The 26,878-nt window shown below is 38.8% G+C and overlaps 2 protein-coding genes, 1 long non-coding RNA gene and 2 other non-coding genes across 15 annotated transcripts in view; 4 read left to right on the top strand and 1 right to left on the bottom strand.

The window, feature by feature from the left end:
- Positions 1 to 231: 231 nt before the first annotated feature.
- On the top strand, positions 232 to 3,851 carry EEF1B2 (eukaryotic translation elongation factor 1 beta 2). Its single transcript, XM_031601281.2, has 6 exons — positions 232 to 391; positions 601 to 723; positions 1,858 to 1,981; positions 2,352 to 2,418; positions 3,158 to 3,283; positions 3,661 to 3,851. Exons 1-6 carry the CDS (start codon positions 312 to 314, stop codon positions 3,813 to 3,815), a joined length of 675 nt encoding a protein of 224 aa, XP_031457141.1. The 5' UTR covers positions 232 to 311; the 3' UTR covers positions 3,816 to 3,851.
- LOC116234060 (small nucleolar RNA SNORD51) lies at positions 2,195 to 2,273 on the top strand. Its single transcript, XR_004168051.1, has one exon. It is a non-coding gene; the product is annotated as a small nucleolar RNA SNORD51 (small nucleolar RNA).
- Positions 2,784 to 2,917, top strand: LOC116234062 (small nucleolar RNA SNORA41). The gene has a single exon (XR_004168053.1). It is a non-coding gene; the product is annotated as a small nucleolar RNA SNORA41 (small nucleolar RNA).
- A 1,588-nt stretch (positions 3,852 to 5,439) lies between the features above and the next one.
- CMKLR2 (chemerin chemokine-like receptor 2) overlaps positions 5,440 to 26,878 on the bottom strand; it is a 59,438-nt gene continuing 37,999 nt past the window's right edge. For 4 of the 10 annotated variants that reach the window (XM_090144180.1, XM_090144181.1, XM_090144188.1 and 1 more), the window contains one exon: positions 5,440 to 8,387. In XM_090144180.1, the coding sequence (XP_090000306.1) occupies positions 7,319 to 8,371 (1,053 nt within the window). In that variant the 5' untranslated portion in view covers positions 8,372 to 8,387 and the 3' untranslated portion in view covers positions 5,440 to 7,318. Of the gene's footprint in view, positions 8,388 to 17,017; positions 17,550 to 18,706; positions 18,855 to 20,065; positions 20,358 to 20,456; positions 20,711 to 21,263; positions 21,430 to 21,956; positions 22,130 to 26,878 lie in introns of those variants that run through there. The other 6 variants (XM_090144184.1, XM_090144183.1, XM_090144185.1 and 3 more) reach the window with 6 other exon arrangements.
- Positions 12,383 to 20,975, top strand: LOC116234015 (uncharacterized). Of its 2 annotated transcripts, none has more exons than XR_004168040.2 (3): positions 12,383 to 12,464; positions 16,179 to 16,233; positions 20,691 to 20,975. It is a non-coding gene; the product is annotated as an uncharacterized LOC116234015 (long non-coding RNA). The 2 variants fall into 2 exon arrangements; XR_004168039.2 differs by lacking the exon at positions 20,691 to 20,975 and adding an exon at positions 18,645 to 18,731.

Below are 26,878 nucleotides of genomic sequence, written 5' to 3' on the forward strand. Positions count from 1 at the left end.
GGGGGAGGGCGGGACGGTGATCGGTGTAACGCCAGTCCAATACTGACAGGGCTCCCGAGCTCCACACGTTCCGCTACACATCTCACTCTAATCCATCTGCGCTGCTATGACGCCCAGTTTCCAGCACGCCCTGCGCTGGAGCGGCGCCCAGCCCGCCGGGAACTATTTCGGCGCTTCCCGGCGGAAGGATACTTGTGCGTGCGATGCCGCGGAGGGATCAGCCGCTATATAAGGGGAGCGCAGGGGTTGCTGGACCTCTTTGCGCGGCGGCGGGGCTTCGGTGTTGGCTGGCGTTGCGCGCCGCTGCCGCCATGGGCTTTGGGGACCTAAAGTCCGCCGCCGGCCTGCGGGTCCTCAACGACTTCCTGGCCGATAAGAGCTACATCGAGGGGTGAGGGGCGGCGGGAGGGAGGCGAGCTGGGCCGGGCCGTGGCGAGGCCTGATGGGGAGCAGCGGGGTGGCCCTGGGACACGCGTGTGCGTAAACCTCGAGTCGGGTGCGCGGGCGCTGGGCTGCTGCTGGGGCGTGGGCCGTCCTGTGCTCGGCGGAGGGCGCCTTGCGGGCGCTGAGCACGCGGCTGACCTCGGCTTCTTCCTGCAGATACGTGCCCTCCCAGGCCGACATAGCGGTCTTTGAAGCTGTCGGTGCCCCGCCTCCTGCAGAGTTGTTCCATGCTCTTCGGTGGTACAATCACATTAAGTCGTACGAAAAGCAAAAGGCGAGGTATGCTTAAACTGCAAAATGAACGCACGTGTGAACTGGTGTGCAAACTGTTGTGTTTCTTTCTGAGCTTAGAGGAAGGGGCTTTTCCCTGCTGCTGCTGCATGGCCTCTTGGAACAGAAACAAGAAACAGAGTTGAGGAAGCTGAATCTGCCTTTGTGCAGATCATACAGGGCTCCTGTAGAAGCTTATAAGAAAGCTTGGGTCTTGTTCTGCCTCCTATTCAAGAGACTGTGCTGAAAGCTGGAAATTACTTAGCAGTGATCTACTTGATAGGGGCAGGATCAGAACTAGGAACTGTGAGAGAAGTCTGAGGACAACAGGCAGAAATAAAGGTGATTTGTTCAGACTTTTAATCCCAGAAGGTGACACTAAATTGAAGATTGACAATGAAGAAACACATGTGAAGAAGGGTGACTGTAAAAGCAAATGTTATCTCTTCTCTCTTTTAGTGATGTTAGTGTTCATGAAAGGTGCTGTATTGACATCCATGGTGACTGCAGGCCTCTCTGGAAAGGTACAGCATAGGCAGTATCAGTACTGCTGCACTGCCACCTTTTTGTGCCTCAGTCCTCTTCTAGAGGGGGCTCTTGTGAAGTTGGGTGGCTCAGCTCTCAAACCCAAACAGGACTGAGATGATAAAGTTTCCTCAAAAAGTCCACTCTGGAAACTTCAGTTAATTACAGAAAATTAAATCTAACTTTATGAATTTATAGCAGCAGTTCACAGTAACAATAGGAAACTAATGGGATTTTGGTCCCTTGTGCACCATCAACATGTTTTCTGTTACTATAATTTAAACAAATGAAAATGTTTTTAGGGTAACAAATTGATAACTCCTCCTACACAAAATATATTGCAGATTCCATTATGGGAATTTTTACTATTCATATAGTCAACAGGGCAGCAAAATAACACAGGATCCATCAGTGGCAGACAGGCAATCTCTATAGGATTTGCTGTAGTTTCAACTAAGGTGTTTTCAGAAGCATTGTTTTGTGGAAGGTTTTCAAGTAGCAAAATTAACTTTTTTTGTTCTTAACACAATGTTATTGCTATGAATGTACTTATGAATGGCAATCAAGTAGTATTTCTACAAATATTTGAATAGGTTCTTAATACCTGTTTGCCTTTAGTTTGCCAGGAATAAAGAAGGCTTTGGGGAAATATGGTCCTGCTGATGTTGAAGACACAACAGGTGCAGCCACAGATAACAAAGATGATGATGACATTGATCTTTTTGGATCTGATGATGAAGAGGTATTGATGACTCTCTTGTTTTAGTTTTATACACATACATATTTAGGAACCACCTGGATAGGCAAGTGTTTACCTTACTAATTAGGTTACTTTAATTTGTGACCTTAATAACGGAGACTGTTCAGGATCTCCAGACTCTGATGTCTTTGTTGAATGTAACATAAGAACTCTCCATTAGAAAGAAATAATGATGTGTTGAAATGTCTGCTTTGACTGGTTACATGATGAATAAAACAAAAATCACCATCTTTCGGCTGACAGCTGTGATGATTTGTTTTTTCCTGAGTAGATGCCAGTCAATCTATTAATGCTTGAAAGATCCAGGGGTTTGGTGCTTTTTTTTTTTTGTGACTTTGTATTTCTCTTTCAGGAAAGTGAAGAAGCAAAGAAACTGAGGGAAGAACGCCTGGCCCAGTATGAATCAAAGAAGTCCAAAAGTATGCCTTTGAATAACTTTGACATTTTTATGAATTTGAACAGGATGATTAGTGTTTGTAATAGATAAACTTCACTGGAATGAGGCAGAAGTAGTTTGCTTCACCTGAATGGTCTGTGAGCTTAGCCTTTCCTGTAGCAAATCATTGAACCTTAGCATACTTTTTGCCCTGCCTATTATACCTTTGTTTATCTTTAGTGAAGAAGCTAAGCTTTTTCTCTACAAAGAGAACTCTGGGATCTTCTTTGGATAAAACAGATGCAAAATAGTATAAAATGCATCTGCATAAGAACTCAGCTGACTAATCGAAGAAAGTCAATCAATAGTTAGTGAGCTATGAAAGGGAAGGCTGTTGCATGCAAGTTCCTCCACAGTTACTGGTCTGAAACTGTTCAGGATTGTAGCAGTTGCAGTATTCCCTCTGTGGAAGATAAACTGTTACGTAGTATTAAGCTCCTTCTCAGATCCTCTAAGAAGGACTTTCTATGTAACAAACAATGTTAGCTTATGTTATCTTTTGAGAGTATTTTTTGAAAACATGCATCTACATCTTAAACATCAGGATATGTATTTTCAGAACCCTTAAAAATGCATGTTGGTACAAAAGGCCTGAGTTACGAGGTTTTTTTTTATTAAGCTGGGAGAGTTAGTCTTGTCAAGTTAGTTTTGCAAGTATATTCTTGAGTTTCCTGAAAATTTCTGAGCTGTTGATAGTGATTTCCCTCTTTTTCTTTCTTCAGAACCAGCTGTTGTTGCCAAATCATCAATCTTGCTTGATGTGAAACCTTGGGATGATGAGACAGACATGGCCAAATTAGAGGAGTGTGTTCGAAGCATTCAAGCAGATGGCTTGGTCTGGGGGTCTTGTAAGTAAAATTCAAAGTGGGGAAAATAGTGATTGTGTGATCTGTTAGGGTGCTGTATGTCCATCTGTGGTAATGTAGGTAGCTAAAATAGTGAACTAACTGCCATGCTGCACAGAGTTTGTTTAGCATGAGCTGTGTGTGTGGTGCTTGCTGAACTAGCACCCACTAAATAGCAAACTGATGTTTCTCTTTGCATAATCTCACGAGTGATAATTTAAAAGGGGTTAGTCAGAAAGCTGCTAGGGCAGCAGCAAGGTGAAGATTCAAATAAGCACACCTTTCAGATCAACTTGTTGATTAATGCTGTCAGTCACTTACATCTTTGGCTTGAATTTTTAAGCAAGGAGTGTTTAATGCTTTTTTGTTTTGTTTTGCAGCCAAGCTAGTACCAGTTGGCTATGGTATCAAAAAGCTTCAGATTCAATGTGTTGTTGAAGATGATAAAGTTGGAACAGACATGCTGGAAGAAAGAATAACAGCTTTTGAAGATTATGTACAATCAATGGATGTAGCTGCTTTCAACAAGATCTAAGCCTTGATATATCTAGAATAAATATAATTGCAAAAATTGGGCCATGTTTGTCGTTAATTCAAAGTCATAGTGCAATCCAGTTTGCTAATGTAAAATTTGATTGATGGGTAAAGTAGAAGCTAATAAATTGGATTTTAGGATTGTTCCAGCACCACAGTACCTAGTGCCAGAGCAAAGAGAGTTGACAGTTGCCATACGTCTAGGCTTAACATTTACATGGCTTTAAATATCTGAAATGCCCTTTCCTCTATTTTAGGCAGAGTTGCATCTTTGGATACTTGTATTTAATCTGGAAGGAGAGATGGCTTTCAGGGAGAAGCACAGGGCTGTAGCACTTTTTTAAGAGGAATATGAATTTTGTATAGAAAGGGTGGTGAATAACCAAACAGTTGTATAGTGGCCTTTTTCTTTTGAAAGCTACAGTTTAACTGTCAATAAGGGAATGAAGATAAAGATAAGGAAGTTTAAAGCAACGAGGACTGCAGTGCATTGGAGATTGTGGTGAAATGTAGTTTTTATTTTGACTTGAGACTGCCAGGGTAACTTCTCACCATCTCCAGTTGTGTAGATCTGAGGTTTTTTCTCCTGAAGTGTTTAAAAATAAAACATAGAAATAGCCTAAAATCTTGCATTTTTTAGGGGGGCTTAATTAGTACTGTGTAATTCCTGCTTTAAGATCAAGGTTTTGGTGTGCCTTAAACTGCAGGCTAGCATTGGTTTTTAACCTTGAGTAGTAGAATTGTGATCCTTGAGGTGCAATTAATGCGCAGATAACTAGGGGGCAGTGTGTCTCTTCAAGAAGACCGAGGCATTGGCAGTCTAAGGGTGCCAAGGGTTTGTGTGAAGGTTAATGGGGTGCAGTGGTTACATGCTACAGTTAATGCAGGTGGATAATATCTTGTAACTTTGATAAAATACAGCTTACTACAGTGTCACTGTGCCTCTAAAAAATCAGTATCTTAGACTGAATGAGACATTCCTGTTTCAAATGTAACCTGTAATGACAAGATCAATAATAAGTTTGAGATCTTAAATACAGTCATATATAGTAACGTGGAAGGACTGGTGCCTCTTTTTAAAAAGGGCTGCCAGTTACCACTATTCTTAAAGTAACAGTTTTAACAAAAGTGTCAGAAATACTTCCACACAATCTTCAAAAGTACAAACATTAAGAAGCAGTTAAGAGTAGAACCTGCTGCTATTGTTTTGTTTTTTTTTTCTCTGCAGTATCTTGTAGCAAAATCAGAGAGATTCCCTTCCTCTGGCTCTTTTTTCATTGTAGAGCTTTGAATGAGCATTCTTCTGTCCAAGCAGTGTAGAAGAGTAATTGGATTTTTTTTTTTTGCTATTCTTTGGAAACAAACCAAGAATGCTGTCTGTTTTGATTAGGTATCTTCCATTGCTCTTGCAGAAATGAGTTGGAGGTACTTATGTAGCTGATCTTGGTATGAAGGAGGTAGCAATTACCTTGCAAAGTTGTTGGTCCATTTTTTTTAACAGACCAGGACTGATGTTGGCCAGATTCTATACTATCTGGGGGAGGCTTTTGTTTAAGGTGGTGGTTAGATGTTGGCAATATGTTTTTCTTAATCCAGAGAGCTGGTCCAAGCAAAGCATTGTAAAACACTTTCTGATTACGTACACAAGACAAAGCAAATGTAAAATTCTCTTGTTTGAAAATAAAGTTCTTATATATTCGTTCTCATATACCTAATGTGCATGAAAAAAACTGAATAAACTTTAATTCCTGTAACATAAAAGGTCAGGGTTTTCTTTCATCTTCCAAAAATGTCAGGAAGGTGCTGTTCTGTGAACAGTCACCATGTATTTGCTGCTGAGAAAAGCAAATGAACACATTCTTCAGAGCCAACAGAGTTTTATTACTCCACTTGGAGTACAGTCAGGAAAGGAGCACTAAAACACATCATTCTTAGAAAGATGTCAAGGAATATGTGAAGAAAAACTGCAAACAGTTGATTTAGGCACACTCAGCTGCACAGTGCCAAAATATTACGGGTGAGTCACTATGTACCAGGCAGTGAATGACTCAAAGGAAAGAATGCTGCTTACCAACTTTCCAGCCCAAAGTTAAATACACTGAAATTCCGTAGGTTCTGCCTCACTAAAACTCTGAGACCAGAGCCCAAAGAAACAGCTACAGACCACAATCAGACAGTTGCTATTTATGCAGCTATCAGTACTGGATGTGCTTATGCATGAATACAGATGCATAGTTTTACATAGAAGGCCTCATTTACAGTATAAATGCAACTTATGTGTTAGCACGTTGATTATTTGAAAGCCAGTTTTACCCTAGATATGTAGGCCAATAACAATAAAAAGCTAGTTCAAGGTTACCTATCTAAAGCTTTATGCTTTTATTCTTCACGGTCTTATCTCATGTAATACTTCTTGATTAAGTGGTACAGCCTCAGAAATTGGTCTGCTCCACTTAGCATGTATGTTTGCATTGGTGTAGGTGTGATTCTACAGCTGGCAACGTGTTGGAGCAGAAAACAGGACAACTGGGTCTACTGCCTATTTCTTATGCGAGTGATCTTTGTATCTTGGCTGTACAGTCTTGACTGCAGCTTGGTAGAGAGGTCTGAATTTGGCTACACGCTTGTGAAAGAATATCGTTGAATTCACTCTACTCCTATTTAGACGTTAGGACAAAATGTTTTCTTGCATCTTAACCTTTGTTTGCAAGACCAGCAGAAAACAGCTAATAATTGTGAAGTTTCTGAAACCTGAAAGTTTAAACACGGAAAAAGAATGTGTGACAAGGGCCTTAAGTCTCAGATTCAGTGGGAAACATTTCCACTAATTCTTTGCATATTTCAAATGAGCCAAAATACTTTCTGAAACACCTGCTTAGTATTTTACAACCAGATGGTATTAAAAGCACAAAAGTAAGTGACAAGAAACCACAGCCCCCTGACTCAGCTCAGTATAAGACAAAACAATGGGAGAAAACATTTTATTTCCATGCATCTTTAGAAGGAAGAGGCAGCAATTCAGTATACTCTGTATTGAGGTCCTTTTCTGATTGCAGAGTGAAGCTACTGACAGCTTCTTTTGGCTGGGATGTAGCTAGGTGGCTCCTACTCTAAATAACAGTGAAATACCTGTGACACTCAAAACCACTGATGTCTGACCATGATCTCTCATATGAGGATGCCTAGATCAAAAGTGTTATCAGTGGCAATCAGAGGAATGTTATGTGCTCTTCTGTGATCAGTGAAGCGTTGTCAACAACAGGGTTACAATAATATTCCTGATAGAAAACCCAGACGACTTTCTATTCGGGCTGTCCATGCTGCAACCACACCACACCCAAATGATGTATCCTTTAAAAACATTTAAAGGAAAGTAGCAAGCACAGTAAAGCCAGCTGTTAATACAAAACTGTATATGCAGAGATGCACATCTCATCGGCAGATGTGAAGCCAACAACACCTCCAAATCTGTCAGCTATTTTATGGATGGATGGTGGAGAACAGTCACTGAGCAGTTTCGCAGTGGTGCACAGGCGCATGAGTGTTGTCTGAGTTCCACAGCTGCTCACTGACGGTTCCTGAGCGGCTCACCTCCCACAGTGCCAATTTTAGCACCTCAGAGACTGTTGTCTTGACCTGAGCCTGAAACTTCTTGCTGATGAGAACATAGAGGATCGGATTGAGACAACTGTTGATGAAAGCAAGGCCCGTGGAGAGGGGAATGCCATCCTGCAATAAGTCGTGCAAATTTTCGTCATGGTGAGCAGAGAGCTCCACAATGCTGAATATGTGATATGGTGTCCAGCAAAGAAAAAAAGCTACAACTACAGCAATGATGGTCCAGAAGAGCCTGCTAGAAGTCAACACCGTTCTCTTCTTTACTTTAACGATCAGCAATGAGTAACAAATAACCATGGTCAGTAGAGGAAAGAGGTAACCAAATACAAGCCTCACCCAAATCAGAATGTGATGTCTCAGCAAAATGAGTTCTCTGTCATGCACATGGAAGTTGTTGTAGCAAATGGTGACATTGTTGAGAGCAGTAGCTGTGTCTCTAAAGTATAAGGCAGGGCCGCCAATAATAGCAGCAGACATCCAAATGATCATACTAAGAATGAGGGTGTTCTTTATAGTCCGGTATTTGTAGGAAAAAACTGGGTGCACAAGGCGGATGTAGCGGTCAAGGCTGATGAATGTCAGGAAGAAAACACTGGCAAACATATTCAGTAATGCAATGAATGAGTTCATTTTACAGAGCCACTTCCCAAAAGGCCAGTGGAAGCCCATTGCTACGTATGTGATATAAAGGGGCAGAAAGAGAACAAAAATGAAATCTGCAATGGCCAGATTGAGGAACCAGAGCGTAGAGACAGATTTATCCCACTTGAAGCCCATAAACCAGATGACAATGGCATTACCTGGTACTCCAAGAAGAAATGCCACACTGTAAAATGAAAGGGAAATCATATGGGCAATGCTGAGGGTGGACTGGGGTGATTCTTCTTCCTCAGGCAGGTCATAGAAATAAGAGTAGTTCTCAAAATCTTCAAATGACATGTTGCACAGCTGCTTTCTAGGGAAGAAAAGAAATGGAACAATCAAAGGGAAACTGTTTTATTGGGTTGCAGATAGTAACCTCAACTCCTTTGAGTTTAGTTTCACATTATCTATCATTTCCTAGCTGTCAACCTCTATGACAAAGCTTGTGGAGTATTTGGCTGTAGACATTTGAAAAAAAACAATTCCAGAGAAGTAGTTTAGGAACTATTTTCCTTGCTTTCATTTCTTAGGAGGGCACTGACCACAGCATAACTGGTGGATGATGTTACAAAGTTCTACTGAAGTGTGATTTGTATTCTTTTCTAGTTGGGTTTGGTATTTTACCACTGCAGAGGAAATGCTAAGTCATGGCCTGAAACAGTGATTGAACACCTGGCAGGAAGGCAGGGCCAAGCCAGGGGAGCTCAGGTGCATGCAATGAGATTCCCAGATCTCATTTAAGGGTTGGCAGTGGAGGCAAGGGTATCTTGTTGGAGATCCCTGCCTGTGTGATGCCTTCTGAGGGTAAGCAGCTTCTTTTCTTTATTTTTGTGCCCATGGCTGTTATGTTTGAGAAAGCTCTCATTTGTTGCAGCCTAGGACCTTGTTGCTCTGCTGTCATTGCTGTACTTTCCATTAGAGCACAACTGCTCTAATTCTATTTGAGGCAAGTTTTATGGACCATGTCTGTATCAAAAATCAGAGTAGCATTGGGCATCTACAAAGGCAAGAAAGTGTGAGGAAGTCTCCTTTTTTTTTTTAGAAAAAAAAAGTGCATCCTCACACACTTCAAGTCTATATTTTGTTAACTATAAACAGTGACTTTACTAGCAAATGAAAGTTCATAGCTTTATTCCTGTCTATATTTGTCCTCGTATCAAGGGATGCTGATTCTCAGACCACTCAGTGTTAGATTTCCTGGGGTACAACCCAGACAAAATGTAGCAAAGGATGTAGAGAAGGAAATAAAAGGAAAATATCTTAGTGGCAATGTGTGCAACTGGCATATTCTTCTACTAGAGACTGGAGAAACAGGTAATAGAGGGAAGAAAACAAAGTTTCCAGGAGAATAACATACACTGTAAGTGCCACAGCTGTAAATGCATTATGTTTGGTTTGTGGTTTTGTTTACTTGGTTGTTTAGTTTGTCTTTAAAATAAGTCTCCATTTTCTTCTGTTACAAAAGCTTCTGGAACTTGCAAGTACAATGTGATTTTTTTCGAATAGGAATTTTCCTCTAAAGCTGAAGAGGAAGAGTGTAGGAGGGACGGGAGGAGTAAAAAGGAAAACATAAAGCAATAGAAAAATCCAGAAGAAACGCACAGGAAAACATCAAATGACAGTTGAGCAGGAAAAAGCACTTAGAGGTCCTGTATTCATTCCAAAGTACAGAAAAAGAATAGCATAGATGACCCTGGTCTGACGAAAGTATTTTCCCTACTAGAAAGAAATATTCTGCTAATTTCTGTTGTCATCTAAAGCAATGTTTTTTTGGCTGCACTCAGCTGCACTGAGAGCAGGATGTGACCAGCCCATTGGCTGCACCATGGATGAGCTCCACGGTACATTGGAGTGCTGGTTCTATTCAGAAACTGAGATTCAGCCTGCACTTTTGGAATACAGCTATGCATTCCTGCAATTCCATTAATTTTGGTATGCTAAAAGACAACGGAAGCAGGACATCAGGAGAAAACTGCCTGCAGAAGCACATCTGCAAGTCTGTATTTATATAAGTAACTTTCCTTGCATAAGTGAAGCTGCGTATGTGCACACGCTGGCAGGATTTGAATGATTATTTATGGATGCGACAAGGTTAGAACAACAAAGCTGTGTAACTTCATATCTCTTGTTTTTGTGTTTTTTTTTTTTTAAATGTAATAAAAGTCACTAGAGTCTCATCTATCAAGAGGCTATGATAACATTTGCCCCTTGCAATTTGCATCAAGCTAAAGGAATGTTATTTGCTTTGCTGCCCTGATAAAATGATACGTATTGGGCTGTATTCATGTAATTACATGCCCCACGGGGGTAAGCTCTGCATCAAATACTGGTACCACCCATCTGAGTAATTTTTTCAAATAGCATAACATCTGCTGAGAAATGGTATAAACAAGAAGCAGTGCCACTAACATCTGGAACAACCCTACATTTGGATAGTTTCAGAGAATACTGAAATTAACTGGGCTTTAAGTGTCTTGCCTGTACACAGAGTTATACCTTCAAGTTATTTATGCAATTAAATAAATCAGTGTAGTTTTCCAGTATTTTGATGATTAACATCCTGTATTTTAGTCATTAGTAAAGTTTGCATCTAAGTTTCCCAATAGCTAGCACAATACAACACTTGGATTCAAGCATTTTTCTCCCTTTAAGTGTAACCCCAAAACTATCATTTCCTAACTGCTAAAAACAATAACAGATGTTTGCCTACTGCCCATCAAAGTTCACTTAATATTCAGAATTTCATGGATGATGTACAGCAGAAAGAAAACAGTTAAATACTGAATACTTACAAGCCTCCACCCAAAGAGCACACATCTAGAATGCAATGTACTTTGAGGAAATATTTTTCCAAGGCTATCTTCTTACTTATCTTTAACTCCCAGTCTTCCAGTATAGTAACTCTTCAGTAGTGGGGTAAAAAAGTGGGAGGAACATTGTTTACCATTGCTCTCAGGGCACAGATGATGAAAGTAGGCTATATGGCTAAGACTTAACAAGACTGCCAATTCAATTTGCAAAGCCCAGAAGCTGCTGCATCTAACTCCCATATATATGAAGCACTTCTGTAACAAGTGGCATCCATGGCATTAGGTGCTGCTCTGAAAAAGATAAGCAGCAGGGGATTTTCAGTGGAGCTATGCTGTTTTAAAGCAGTAAGGATGCAGATTTTTTTTTTTTCTCCTAGAACAATTGTTAACCATCATTCACAGCAGATATTTCTTTGTGTTACACAGTCCCAAACATATGAGTTTATTTATTCTTAAACTTTAAGAAGCAGAAACTATCTTGAAGTCCAAGTTCAGATCTTGAAAGTGAAGGAATTAAATTCTATTCCTTATTTTGTTTCTGATTTCCTGCACGATCTTTGCCAGGTGGCCTAACTTCCAAACTGAGAAGACTCTTCCATGAACCTGTCTGCAAAAAGAGGTCCAGTAGGAAAAAGACTTTTTCTTCCATTTGGCGCTCAGGCTTATTGTAAGAAAGAGAGAGAGAGATGATGCTGTTCAATGTCTCAGACTCTACTGGTCCAGGGCTTCAAAAATGGGGCCAGAGGGAGGAAAATATTTTTTAACAAACAGGAAAATGTGGTCAGAGACCTGGCAATAGGACCTGGGGGCAGCTACAGGTTACAGAACAGTGTTGTATTGCATTTGGATGAATATAACCAAGATTAGACTACATCCTGTCTTCTTTCTAAATAATATGCAGTCTGTGTAAAGTGTATGCTTAGCAGTTGTCCTTTTGACTGGTGTCTATTCCTGTTTGCTGAGGTCACAAGCAGCTCTGGAAACTGAGTTTCCTTGATTCAGTGGTTTAATTATGAATATAGTTGTTAAATGTTAAGCAAATAGGTTTCAGAATGTTTGACTAGGAGGCTTCATTTCCTGTTCCCTTCTGTAAAACTGAAATCAATTAAGAAATGACTTCATAGAAGTATCACAGGATGATGCTCAGTGTTAATGCATTTCAGATCCTAGGACAGAAGGTTCAAAGAAACAAAGATTGTTAATAAATGTATTTAAAACATAAAGCCTAAAAGCTGCTGGGAAGAAATTTTACCATGTGTCACATGCAATGCCTTTCTCTGCATTTCAGGGAGGAAATGCAGAATGAGATCTGAATTGACAGATTTACAGTTTTTTTTTTTTATTACAAGTGTCTGAAATTTGTATTCTCTGCAACCGTTATAGTATTCTAGGAAGGTGAGCCATAGTGATAACTCAGACAAATGGCTGAACTGCTCACAACAGAACAACTTTTGTCACAGTAAGAAGGGCCTTACAGTTATGACATGGGACAAGTTCTGTGGACTCTATTCCTGGCTATGCCGCATGCATCCTCTTTGGCCAAGGGAAGTCATTTGACCTCACCCTGCCTCAGTCCTGAGGTCAGTGGAATGGCTTTGGAATGAAATTAGGCTGAGTTTTCAGCCTAAAATAGGAGAAGACAAACAAAACAGTCACTATTTCCTTCTACCTCACTCAGTGCAAGGTCTTCCTAGGAATTCAAAGTTCTCTGAGCAACATGCAAGTTAGGGTCCAATTTAATTGCACTGAACTTATGCCATGTGTTTGGGCTGCAGACCATGCAGTCTCTCCCTCACCTAAAATTTTAGAAATTTACAGATATATCCAAGGGAAGAGCTTATTATAGTCTGTGTCGGTTAGAAATTAACAAATACTTGAATGGCCATCTCTAAATCTATTTGTTCAGTGTGATAAACGGTGCTGAGAGCCTTGAGGCAGGTAAATTGATTTCAGTGGTCTCAATGGCTGGCCCTGGTTTCCTATTAGTTTTCCTGTTTGTACGTGGAGTTGGCTGTCTCAGTAGTTAGTTTCATAGAGGGCATATAATGCAAAACCCCTCCTTTTACTGTCTTCCCTAATAATTCTGAGCATATCATATTCTGCATATGTGATCTATGGCTACAAGGAAGCCTGTTTGATTGATTCACTTCAACATTTGTCATCTGTAAGAATTAGATGTTGGAGAACAGTTAGCTTTTCAAAAGGCCACTCAAAGACTGCTTGTCATGCTGTGTCTTCGCAATTTGTCTGGATACAGAATTAATTTGAAAGAAAAAAATCTGAAAAATCTTCAAGCTTTTGAGATGTCAAACTTTTGAATTTATGTAGCTTCAAATACATAAACATAAAATTCACCTAGTAGTTTATCTGTGAAGTTCAAAATGCAGATGGCTGAGCAAGTTTTTAGAAGATTATAGATAGATATAGATATTTCTGGAAAGAATTTTACAAAGACATAAGTAAAGATCCTAAAGTTAACAGACAATACTGGTGAGATCACAAACTGGCAGCCAACTATGTATATAAGACAACCACTTGCCTCCTTGTGGAAACATTCTTATAGCAAGAAGTGTCTGGTACACCCATGTTACAAGATTAAATTATAGCTATGGTATAATTTAAGATTAAATCTGACCCTGCAGACAAAGCTTATAGGAAACTGGCTGCTTAATCTGGTACACAGAAAAGCAGAATCAAGGCTTGTGTGCATATTTTCTCTTCCATGAAAATGCATAATTGTTCTAATGGTCAGAAGACATACAGTAACAAAGTGACTTTGTATGCTGTTGTGAATTCAACAACTTGAATGGATCATGATAGATATGATATATACTGGAAACATTTTCAAGACACAACACAGAGCTAGATTTGCTCTAGCAGATAAGACAGGAGTGTAAATAATCATTCTCCATTGCGTCTCTCACTGAAACAGTGTTAGAAATGCATATGCAATGTTCTAGCTAGACGTCTTCTAAAACTTATGCCAAAAGCAACTGTCTTTAAGCAAGGCCAAACATGATACTGTTAGTCATAACACACCACTTCATCTGTGGTATTGAAGTCATCTGACCAGATAAGTCTCATAACATTTTGTACTGAAGAAGTGAGTCTTGCAGTGAGATTAATTCATAGAACAGACACAGTTAATACTGGTAAAACAATGATTTCAGACACAGACTTCTCCTGCCACAGGAATGTTAAACAACAAATGGAAAACCCAACTCTATATCTAAAAAAAATACTTCTGTAATAGGAAAAATACCTACAGTAACTCTGGTTTGACTACAGCAAATCATCCAGACAACGGCTGCAATTGAGCAGCTTATCATTTTCATGAACAGGTAATTCAAAAGTCTCTAGAACCAGCAACTCCATTGGATAAAACCTGATTTATTTTCACACAGATCCTGTGCACTAAGACTTCCATCTCTAAAGAAAACACAGAAACTTGGGTGTCCTTAGGATATGCACTGGGAGGAGACAACCTTGTAACTGTGCCATCAGCTCTTGCTCTCATTCCCCTCTATTAATACAGCTAAAAGTATAAATAACTCTTTCAGTATTATTTTGTGTGTAAAGGGTGACTGTAATCTCTGCAAGTCTACTGTGTGACCGTAAACATATTAAAAGGTCAAGCAGAGTCAACAAAGTGACAAAAGATTAGATTAACAGTGTATCTCAATATTTAAAATATGGTCTTATATCCTAGATGTCAGAACTGTCTGACTATTTACATAACCAGACATAACAGTTAAGTATTCAGAGGTTGTATTGAAACTGGACTTGCATGGAAAATATCATCAGTTGATTTACAGACAAACAAGAAGCTTGAGAATAAACTACAGGAAGTCTCTGATAAACCAGGTGCTAAACATAGAATCCTTGCCTGGTTCTTCAAACACAGTCTGATCTTCCTCTCTTAAAAATAATGCTATCCTTTCACTCACAACAGAGTGGAGAAACCACAACTTCACCTCTTGGATACCTTCTTCCTAAAATGGGACTCTGCCCTGTGACATGATGCTCACTGCTCTGGTGGGAGTTGGCACCTGCCTGGGCAGCCCTGCAAATTCTGGTTGGTTTTCTGTACTGTGAAAAGGAGCCTGGATCTCTGTCCATGCTTATCTTTATCTGTAAGGTCTGAGTTTTGTATATATTCTATTCTTCAAATGCTGTCATTTCTTTAGTTATGAGCCATCATAGTAACTATGTGTGTAGGATAATGGAGATATCCAGTTTAAAAACTTTGAGGTGTCTCAGCTTAACAGTGACTGGATGTCTATGATAATAGATGTCTACTTCTAATCAAGTATGACTTCTTATCGTTCTCATGCAACAGTTGCAACATAAAAGTTGCATATAACTTTTGCACATCTGTGATGGAAGAACATTGATTGACTTTCATACGATCATTACATGGTCATGCAACTTTGACAGTGTTCCTAAGAGGCTGTTCTACTTCAGCAAAAATAGGCACTAATCACACCTCTTTCCTAACAGGAAGGAGCAAATGAGAGCATAGAATACAGTGAATGCAGATATTTCTTTCAGACTACTGACTGTTGTCTCAGCAGACTGATTAAAATTGATTAAATATATGATAGAAAACAGCCACTATGAAAGTGAGAAAGTTCAACCTCTGTTGCCATACCACCAACATCCACCTCTGATGTTGCGGGCTGACATAATAAAATGAGGCATTACTTTTGGAGCAGCACTTGTAATAGATTCACTGTGTACCACTAGTATTCATACAAAGATATTTATTTATTTACTTTAAGCTTAAGTCTAAAATAAGCATTGCCTGTATTCTTGAAAAACTGGAAGAAAAAAAAAAAACACCCAACAACAAAACAAAACAACCACACCATACTGGTAAAACAATTTCAGGAGGTCTGGATATTTATACATTTCCCTAATAGGGTACAAGAAACACTCCTTGGCAGTGATAAGAATAGATGGCATCTAATTCAGATGTTAAACTAGAAGTTTGGAAATACTGGTTTTACAGGTTTCCTATATTACCTTTGCAAATCACTTTTATGTCATGTGGAAGTAGAGTCACCAGACGTGGCACAACACACTCCAGTAAGAGTTTAAGGCACTGAGAAACATCTTGCTTAGTTTTCTTAAAAGGACAATGGTTCTTAACGATTATGAAACATCTCACTTGAACAATATGGGGCTGAACTCTTTGAAAGATGACCAGAAAGAAGAAATGGGAGTGTTGAAAATGGTATTAATTGATGCTTCAGGGACTTTCTACTCACAGTTTTCTTGCCTCTCTCAACCAGATAGCTTCAAAAGAGATCAAAACTTGCTGTGCCAGGCTCACACTTGCAGAAAGAGGTGAGTATTTTATGTTGGCCCTAGGCTTTGGAGATCAAAGCCTCGCTGCATCTAGGTGTAGTAAGAACATAATAAGAGACAATTCCTGCCTTGTTTATAATCCAAACAGAATAAACAGACACAAGAGAAACAGGGAAAGGATCAGAAGTAACTTGCCTAAAGCCAAACAGTAGATTCAAAGGAAGAGATGAGGTAGAATCCAGACCTTGCCAAAGCAATGAAGAGGCAAATCTTGTGGATAAAGGGAAAAGGTGCTGGTTCTTATATTCTTGAAATATTTATTCTGAGAAGTGTCAGAAAGGGACAGGAAAGATATTAGAGAAGGGAAGAAAGAAATAGAAAAAGTTTCATTTGTCTTCTTCCAAACTAACGATGGGAATACATTGCTCCCTGTCCCCCTGGAAGATCTTTCTGTGATTTCTGTGATGTAATCAAGAATTCTAAAACTGAAATTATAAATGCCATTCATTGCCCATTAGATTGTGCATGTTTTTCTGCTTTCTCTGCATGGGGTGACCTGATTTTTATTTTAAAAAAAAAAAGGGGGGGGAAACCAGGAAAACTCGATTCAAAAGAAGTAAACAGATAACTAAACATTAGGCTAACCATGGAAAATTTAATTTGTTTGGCTTCCATTCTTATGCAAGCATACCTGAGTACTAAATGGCCTAAGGCTATATATGCGTTAAAATGTTATCTACAACTCTTAATGATTTTAGGGTCAGAAAAGCATAAGAATAATGATAGATACTGGAAACTGGATATTCTTTGGGAGCTAAAGTACCTGGCAAAGTCAGGAGTCTGGAGTGCTGGCCTTTGATAGCCTTGAAAACAAACCCGTCTTATAGCAACGGAGTGGTTAATTTGTCATCGGGCCCACCAAAGAAAAGAATACTCTAAAGAAATGTAATGCAGTAAAGCAGTGGGCAGGTGAAGGCAGCAACGAGGCAGCAAAAATTATCTCTGCAAGAGAGCAGTCATAGCCTGGTATGTGCTTTTTTTTTTTTTAATCTCACATCTCCAAGAGCATGGCATCTGGAACATGCTGCAAATAAGAGCATAGAAGAAAACGCTTTGAGGACAATTTTTCTTTTAGTGTCAGGAGCTTCAAACACACTGTAAAAGTAGCAAAGAGTGTTGGAGCGATGATCCATGCATGATATCTTCCTTTCTAAAACCAAATGTCTCTTGGGTACCGCCCACCCCAGTCTCAGCAGTTCTTTCTGGTAATGTGCCATGAGAAACTGTTCCTCCAACTCAGTTCTCTTCTGCAAAACCAGCAACAATGCAGCTCTGCTCTCTTATGAAACTTCTAGCTTCAGATTGAATGAACATAAATCAAACCATTATTAGAAATAATAAGTGAAAATTAGCCAGACAACCAGCAACTGCATTGAGAGAGACATCACATACATTCCACAAGACAAAATGAGTAGAAAAGCTAGTAACAAAAGCATTCAACAGACTACAGTGTTTTGCAAAACTATCTACTGTTTGGAATAGTGGAATTATTCACATATTCACACACAAAAATATCTAAGAACAGATCACAGACTGAAAAATTCAAATGTGAAGTTATTCAGGAAGAAAGTTTTATTCAGCTAGAATGCAAATGTGTCTTAATTCTTTATGAATCTATGCATTTTTTTATAAAGCTACAAAAAGAGTTCAGGTATTTTGTTTGATTTTGCAAGATAGCATTTAAAAAGGCTAGAGGGGAAAATAACATAGCCATCACTGGGGCTGAACAGGAGGTGGAATTCAGTCTTGTTTATTGTATGCTCATGTAGAAAGCTTCGAATCTTGTTTTTTAGGTAATGCTATTCATACACTGAGTGACAGCTAGATTCACATCATTTCCCCTTACTTCATGATAGTAGGGGAAGCGCACACATTCCAGCTCAGGTCATAAGGAACTCTTTATAATTCTGCATGACTGTAACTGTTCAGAATAATGATGTTTTCATCCTGTTAATAATTACAGGTTTGTCAATTGTTAACAACCAATTTGTTACCTGAAGTTGAAATGATATCCAATTCCTGTTCTGGAATCCAGATTAGAATAATTGTACTTATTTTTCATATTACTGGAATTTGTGATAGCTGTAGGAGATGTACTATCCCTAAGCCTTAAAGCAAACAAATAAAACTAATGCAGGGTGTGGGGAGATATTTCAGTCAAGGTCAGCTGGCATTCTTTGGCTAGCTAAAATACTTCTTGAACAGCCTACAAACACACTTGAAAGTTATTAAAAATTAAATTCACACCTATTTTCATATCCCTTCTTGCCTCAGGGTTGGTTCAAAATAGCCTTTGAAACAAATGAGTATCACATTCTTTATAGTAAGAAACTCTTTTAATCACTATACTGCCTTACAGAATTTGCTTGTGAGTGTTGTTTTGTTTGTAGATACATGTCATTCTGAAGGAAGGGAGAGAAAGATCTAAAACTTAATAGAAAGACTGACCTACCTTCTTAAGTTCTTCAGAAGAAAGCACACTGTAAGTCAGGGATGTGCTCTCTGTAGCAGAAAGAAGAACGAAGTGATCTGTAGAGTTCAGAGTGACTTCAGTGTGATTCCAGCTGCTTCACTTGGCTACTGCCTTTCTCTTAATAAAGCTGCAGAATGATATAACACTGTGTTTGTTTTCAGCTGTGAGGAAGTTGTTTCCAACTTCCCTTGGTTAGCTAAACCCAGTTTTGAAATATTGCCCTTCTGTTTAATCCCAGTATTTCACGAAAATAAATGTTAGACATGTGAATGAATCATTCTGGCCAGTGTCCAAGCAAGCAACAGATGTGGTGGCTGATGAATGGAAATGGACTTTACAGTTGCAGGCTGCTTTTTGTTATGTAGAGAAGGATTTCAACAGTACTACTTTGTTTCTGACCATTCTGGTTTATAGAAAATAATGTTGAATGAGCAGAAAGATGCTTAAGAAGCTACACTGAAAGCATCGTTTGTTAACTGTATGGTGAGATACCTTCAGTTTGCATTTATGATTATTAATCTTTTGTATGCAAGAGAAAAGTGAACTTGTCAAAGTATGAGTTACTAGTCCTCTTGCCCACCAGTCAGTGTAATTCTGTGGCCAGACATTTGAACTGGGCTTTAGGAGACTTGGCTTGAATCCCAGTTCTGTCAAGAGGCTACTGAGTGTTTGTGGTCAGGCCTCATGCTCTCCATATACCTTAGCCTCTCAGCCAGTAAAATGGGAATATTATTCTCCTGGTACCTTCATACCATAGCTTCACCTGACTTTGATGGTACTGCATTCATCATACCATTTTAAATCAGCTGTGGGTCTGTCAGCCTACCCTTACCAAAAACCAAATGTTTTAGATGAAGGAATAATCTTAACAGCTGTACTCATCTGTGACTAATGCAAGACACCTAAAATGTTCAGCTGATTGAATTCAGTCAATTGCAAATCTTGCAGATATCAACTCTACCGATTCCAGTAAAAATAAAAAATAAAAAAATAAAACAAAAAGAGGGAATTACCTAGTGAGACTGTGCAACACTGAAATTTCAGTCAATAAGACTATCAATTTTAGGCACTACTGTTATGGCTCACAAGTTATAGAATCTATCAGGAGCCAGAAACTCCTTCCAGCAAAATAACCAGCTTTGTCTTCCACGTCAGCTCTTCTCATTCTGCCAATATAACATAAAATGCTGATAGCTTGTATGAAGAGGAAAAAGCTATGAATGAAAGAAGGATGGAGATTATGTTACAGCAGGACACAGAGCCTGTACCTGGAGAAAATGGTGGTGGTGGGACATAACACCTGCAAATGTGTAACATAGAAACAGATAGCTGGGTTACCTGAAGAGAGCAGGAAGATTTCAGAAGACCTCATGATTTGGCACCTCATTTGCGTATTTCTTGATGTTTAAATTTCTTAATTCTTCTAGGTAACTGATAGGTGAACCTTAGCTGATAAAAAGCTCTTTTAATAGCAGTTCTTTTGTAAATATTGGGATAGGGTGAATACAGGTACCATTTAACTGCAGATCTGCGGAGTATTTTGCTCGTAATAATACATGAGTCTATCTCTGCAGGTACTTTTGTCAGATCCAGTTATTATGAGGCAGTTAATTCATAGGATTGCAAAGCACTATTTGAGTAAGACAAGAGAGAAAATTGCTGGGTAGAAATGCCCACACATGATCTGCACTAAAAGACAAACCTCAGCAAGCAAAGTAGAATTACATACATGTCAATTGCTCTTCACCTTCTTGGTGCAGGGAGGATTCTGATGAATGCAATGGTTTCTATTAGTTTGAGATGGTGAACAGTTGTCTGTAAGAGGCTGTTTCCTTCACCATAAACTTAAGCTGACGGGGACTGCTCTAATGTGTACTGAGTAGATAGTTCAACTCCTTCATCCTTCTGAAGCATGAGAGGATTAAAATTCACACAGAAATTTTCTTCACTCTGTTTGTCATAGTGGAAAACATGAAGTCACAGCTGCAAAGAATCCAGAAGAAATTTTATGGAGACAATTTCTCATGGAAAAGGAGGGCTTTTTTTCCTCCCTAGGAAGAGCAAGTCACAGCATTTCAAAGACATTCTTTTCTGCCAGAATCCTCTACCTACTTCTTCTTCTTTTAAATTGAAAAAGACTTTTGCACTGATGAACAATTACCAAACTTGCACTGTATGACCTGCACATGCAATGCATCTGTGAGCAAAAAAATAAAGAATAGGATTTTGAAGACAAACTTCCATTTAATCTGAAAAGATTTTGTTTGTTTTCTGTTCAGAGCTAAATATATCACTTCATTCTTCTACAGTTTTGATCAACCACAAAGGGAATCTTACATCCCTGAGGAATGTAAGCTTGGTTCCTACATCTTCCTATGTTTTAATTCCTTCTGTGCTCAGAGTAAAAACTGGAATGGTGAGTCCAACATTTTTGCATATACAACACATTAGCCATTGATATAGTTTCACCAGTGTGACCTTTTCAGATAATTTTTGAATGTTGTATGCTTGGAAGAAAGTAAATGAAAGAAATTACCCCTTGTTTGCATTCTTTTCCAACATAGAAGTTGTTTCTATTTCATTGTGTCAGTTTTGCCTTTTAAACAGGGTAAGTTAATGAAGTTCTGGAGTTTTTATTCTACATTTGGGTAAGCATAGGACTTCATGAAGGACTTGCAGAGCATAGAACCAGTAATTTACATCTGATAAAAAAGAATAAGGGGGAACATTTTCATACAAGTTACAGATTTGGAGTTGAACAGCTGTGAATAAACTAGGTCCACTGAAAAGCAAATGCATTTTAAAACACTTCAGAATTTTTCTTTTCTCTAAAAACAGACAAAAAAAAATCAATCTATAGAACAAAAACAACGTATATGGAAGAAAAAAAAAATGCAGAGAAGCCTTCGAAAGTATTCACCAGTATTCACCAAAGTACAAATTGCAAACTGACTAACGAAACCAAAACAGCTTTAATTTACCAGGTTTACAAATAACTGCCTGATAATTGTGACTACTTTTACATTGTGACTACTATTACTTCCCACCCATAGGACCACTGGTTATCAAGCTGTATATTAATAGATAATCTCAGCACTGAAGAACACATCAGACTAAATCCAAAGTGTATAAAATCAGTTGCGTTAATTTGTAAATTCAGTCAAACAGAAGATATTTGTTTTTCCCAGAGTTAATTTAAGCCGAACAACACAAGAAATAAGCTACTTACTTTCTGAGGATTCAGATGTTTAGAGTTCAGTTTGTTTCATTTTTAATTATTCACTATTCCTTTGTGCTCATTGTTTGAATTAACACCTCACCAATAAAAATCCACTCTGGAAAGACTGAAATTAACCACCTGACAATCAGGAAAAGAGTAATTTCCTTCCTTTCCATTTCCTGAAACTAATGACTATTCATGCCTATCCTTTCGGTGAAGCTGCAGTGTTTGCTTGTGGCTTAACTGCCCACTATATACCATAGTCAGCAACTACAACAACATTCTCCAGCTTTTAGACCAAACAACCTGATGAAGGGAGGTTTGGCTTTTAGCAAATCCACATCCTCTTTATATGCAGATATTAGAATTCTGAAGACTTTCATGTATGAAGTGTTGGAAAAAAATCAACAACATGCAAAAAACCACACAAGCATAGATATGAATGACTATGTACATATATATATGTATATGCATACAAATTTGAACAAGATCTTTAAAAGCAGCACTTTATGCAACTCCTGCAAACAAAACAAACAAAGATTTATGATGAATATTGGACACTCATTTACAAGGAAGTGAAAGAAAAGCACAGAGAGGAACCTGAGCCATACTTTTTCAGGATTTTAGCTACCTCCATCCACTTGGGTCCAAGCCACCAGTATGGATGCCTATACCTACTCTTTCAAATTAGTCTTTCTTTTCTATTTAAAGTCTAAGTTCTGAGAGTTCAGTCATCCATCTTTTATACACCAGCCCTTTGATTAAGCTCCCAAATCCTCAGTTCTGCTGGGATTATGTCCTGGTGTTGCACACAACAGACATAACTCTGACCCAGGAGGTCATTTAAGTTTCATCTTCTGCAATCACCCATAACAATTCACAACTAAATTGTTAAAGTTTGTCACGATTAACAATGCAGAAAGCAAGCAGGATCATAAAGAGGAGAGGATGGGTGCCAGTTCCTCATTAGCCTGCCACTAGGCTATTTCTCTCAGCTACTGCAATAGATGTGACAGAGCTGCTCTGAAACACAAGCAAACTGCAATTGGTAATTAAAAAGGAGTTCTCATCACATACAGAATACAGAGAGCAAAGCTGAGGTTTGATAGAAAATTAAAGACAGCTCCCCGAAAATAGAACAGGCAAGGTGCCTATACAGGACATACAGGTTATCAAACAAGGTTACTGCTTTGTGGCATTACTCCTCAAAATCTTAACAAAGAGAAATATGTAGGCACGTGTGGAACAGTGAAGCCTGCTGGTTACTCTCTACAGCTGAAGACATTCCTTAGGATTTATGGACATGCAAAGGCTTTAAACTGGACAGTAGCACTTTATATATAAATGGAGAATGGATCCTGAACACCAGTGCAAAGCCATGGCAAATGAACTCCAAACCAAGCCCCCCAAAAGCCTAATCAGCTGTGGATCTTCTCAGATGCTGCTGTCAGTGTATTCAGCACATACACATTTGGATATTTAAAGTTGCTTTTTCCATTTGTCAGATTGTTTTTCTGCTTGTTGGATGTAAATACTTTTTGTGAAGGGTGCCAGATGCCCTTGACTTCATGGGTATCAAAGTTATTTTTCCACAGCAATGAATGTGAGACTTAAGAGAAGGACTGTAAGCTCCTGGTTGCTGTTTCGGATTTGCCCCCTCCGCTGATTGCTGTCAAAGGAGGGAGCATAACTTTGCTTCTAAAGCCTACCCAGCTCTCCGCCTCTCTAATGAAAAGGAAGCTGAGAAACCCGAGCTTGATACAAAATGGCAAAGCTGTTACTGGTTGAATGCTGTGCTTTCAGAACATTTCCATGCTGTGTATCACCTATCTCTCAAGTTTCCAGGAAAAGCATACTGGTGGTACGGCAGCGGTGGTTGAATCTTCCCACCAGCGCTCTGTTCCATTTTGTTGCAATGTGACAGATGGCAGCAGAGGGGCAGTCTGACAAAATGGCATCTGACATGGAAGTGCAGATGAAGCAAAGGGGTGGAATTGAATTGTTCCACACAGAAAAAAAATGGCACCTATTGACATTCATCGGTGGTTGCTGAATGTTTCTGGAGACCAAAGAGTGGATTGTGAGCAGGGCGAGGGCTGGGTGGTGCATTTCAGCAGTGGTGAGAACAATGCAGAAGACAAGCTATGATCCAGTCAGCGATGCAAGTTTTTACAAGCACAGCATGCAGCCTCTTTGTCATCACTGAGAAAAATGCATAGGTAACGGCGGTGACTATGTTTTGTACGTGAGAATTTGCTCTGCCAAATAGTGTTATTCTGCTCACTGTGTCTTTTGTATTTTCCGAAGAAATAAATAGGAGTGACTTTTGGGGTGACCCACTTTCCATTTCTGTTACCCTTGGAGAGAGGGAAACTCCCTCTCTGCCACTTTACAGGGAACTGCCACTTCTCCATTTCAAGATGAGAATTGAGGCAAAGGGGCATCACACCTCATATCCAAAGCAGAAACGGATTCCCTGTTACTTCTGTATTACACACATGGACCATCCACCAACATGTAAGAGACCTCTGGTTTTACTGATGGACCAGAAAACAAAGATGCTAAACTCTGATCCAGAGAGCTACTACAGTTACAGTAATAGCACACCAAATGCTGAACGCCACTTAAATAAAAGTTTTTTTGTTCTTTTACTTACTCCATTTTCTGAATTTTCCATGAAATTGACTCCATATTTTCCAACTGGAAGAGAAAGAGGTTTCTTTCAAAGGCTGATGTTGTTGCTTATCAGCTTTGCTAGACTAAAAGCAAGTTTTGTCCCTGGAGAAAAACAGAGCTTCTCTATTCCACACTATTTAACTTCCTGCTTTTTTTTTTTTTTTTTTTCTTCTCCTGAATAGCATAAAGAAATCTTTCTTTAAATGATTCCCAAAGTAAAACAACGTAGCGACTGCTTGCTCTCCGATGTAAGAAAATATTTTACGTGGTTTATTGTGGGAACATTAAAAAAATTAAATATAATTTAGAACAGCCAATGTGGAAGAAAAGAGCATTTATTTAACTACGTTGGGAATACATTTTGACCCCACCTTAAACTGCCTGCAGAACATCAACTGATTCAAATAATAGCATATATATTCGCAGCTCCCCAGCTCCTAAAATTACACTGCAGACAAAGAAGCTGCTGAGGTATTTTACACTCAGGGTCATCTTACATTCACACACATCTATTTAAAACTGGATCTGTTCAATTGAAATTTATATATATAAACATTTAATTTAGATATTCAAAGGGGTCAAGGTAGGTAGATAACTTTTGGGAGCCTTAACACTGAGCAGCTCTTAAAGAACAGAATACATCTCCAATAAGCTTTGAGAAAATTAGCTCTACTGGAAATACATTATTCCCTGCCTGAATAATAGGGATAAATATTTACTTTCATGAAAAAATCTCAGAGTTCCTATTCTGATGGAAAGGGGGGTGAGCTAGAAGGGAATAACTGCCACTTACAATTCCTATTTAAAATACTTCAAGGCTCACATTAGCTTCTCATATAAAACCCGTGTTAATTTTGTGACATATCTATATCATGAAAGAGAAGGATAGTTTAAAATCTGCCAATCAAATCACTGTGCCATGCAGATGAGAATAATGCTGTTCTAAGTGTGTTTCACTCCTGCTATCTGTTCACTCCTATTATCTTGGTTAATACTAGAACCTACTGTTCTTTCCATTTCCTTCATAGGTGGAAGATCTCAGGTCACAGAACTCCTTTCAGCACAAGCAAATGGAGTCATTTTACTACTTTCTACTGCATTTGCTGGCACGTTCATTTCAGAAACTATTGTATATTTCAGAGTGATTTGGTAATGAACACCTACACTTGAAAATGTCAGTTCTCAAGGGCTGATCTGATTATATCAAACAGGCAAGTTAAAATGGTGCTATTTTTGAAAAGAAATATAAAACGAATGGGAAATAGAATTAAGAAATGTTAAGGGACTGTTATTTCTGAAGTTAAAAATAAATCCATGCACAAGCTGAAGTTGAAAGAATATCCTGCAATTCATGACCAGTCATGACAAGCAACCCCCAGCCTACTTCCTGACCTAGTCCTGTTCTTTGTGTCACGTTTCTGAAAACACAGACACTGTTATTTCAGAGAGATGAACTCACTGAACAGTTATTAGCAGAGAGTAGAAATAACTGTGAATGCAACACTAAACTATTTAGCACTTTATGATTAAAGATGCTTTCTCTGAAAGCAAACATTATTTCGAATTTCAAATGGGAAAAGGATCCAGAGGCATTTCCCCTTTACTTTGAAAAGTCAAGCAGATTTTATTTTGCTCCACAAGAGGGCTGTGTGGACACCAAGACATTTTCCCTATGCTGTCTTCAGCAGCACGGTTAGGCTCAGTCCAGTAAGAAAGCATTTGATGCAGTGCTAGATCAACACATACAAACCACTCAACTGCTGTTTTCTTTGCAGAAAGTCTGTTCATAATTTCTGTTTTAGGACAAAGTGTCTCAAAAACATGTTAATTTAAGCTACTGGAAAGATTGAGAACAGTTGAGCAGTACTAGGGTAGGGATTTAAAGGGTAAACAAGAACAGAAGTAGCCCATCATGCAGAAACTTTCTGGAAGCACTGAATTCTGATACATTTTGTACATTTTCAGTGTTTAAGTGACACATTTTGAGTTGTCTCATCAGCCCTTCCTTCTGGATGACTTGCCAACAAATGAACAGCAACAGCAGCTGTACCAGCAACAACAACAGGCTCTGAAATGAGCGTGAATGTCACTGAATTTTGCTCAGCATTATCATAATAAAAATTTTTCTATTCTCTAACATACATGTGTACAAAAATCTATTATCCAGAGCAGTTACAGCAATAAATAGATAAATAAATAATTGGGTGGAGGGTGTTAATATTATCCTTTAACACATAAGTTTTTTGGTTGTTTTT

The sequence above is a fragment of the Phasianus colchicus genome, chromosome 7 (assembly GCF_987193195.1).
Source record: "Phasianus colchicus chromosome 7, bPhaCol1.hap1.1, whole genome shotgun sequence".
In the NCBI taxonomy this organism is placed as follows: domain Eukaryota; kingdom Metazoa; phylum Chordata; class Aves; order Galliformes; family Phasianidae; genus Phasianus; species Phasianus colchicus.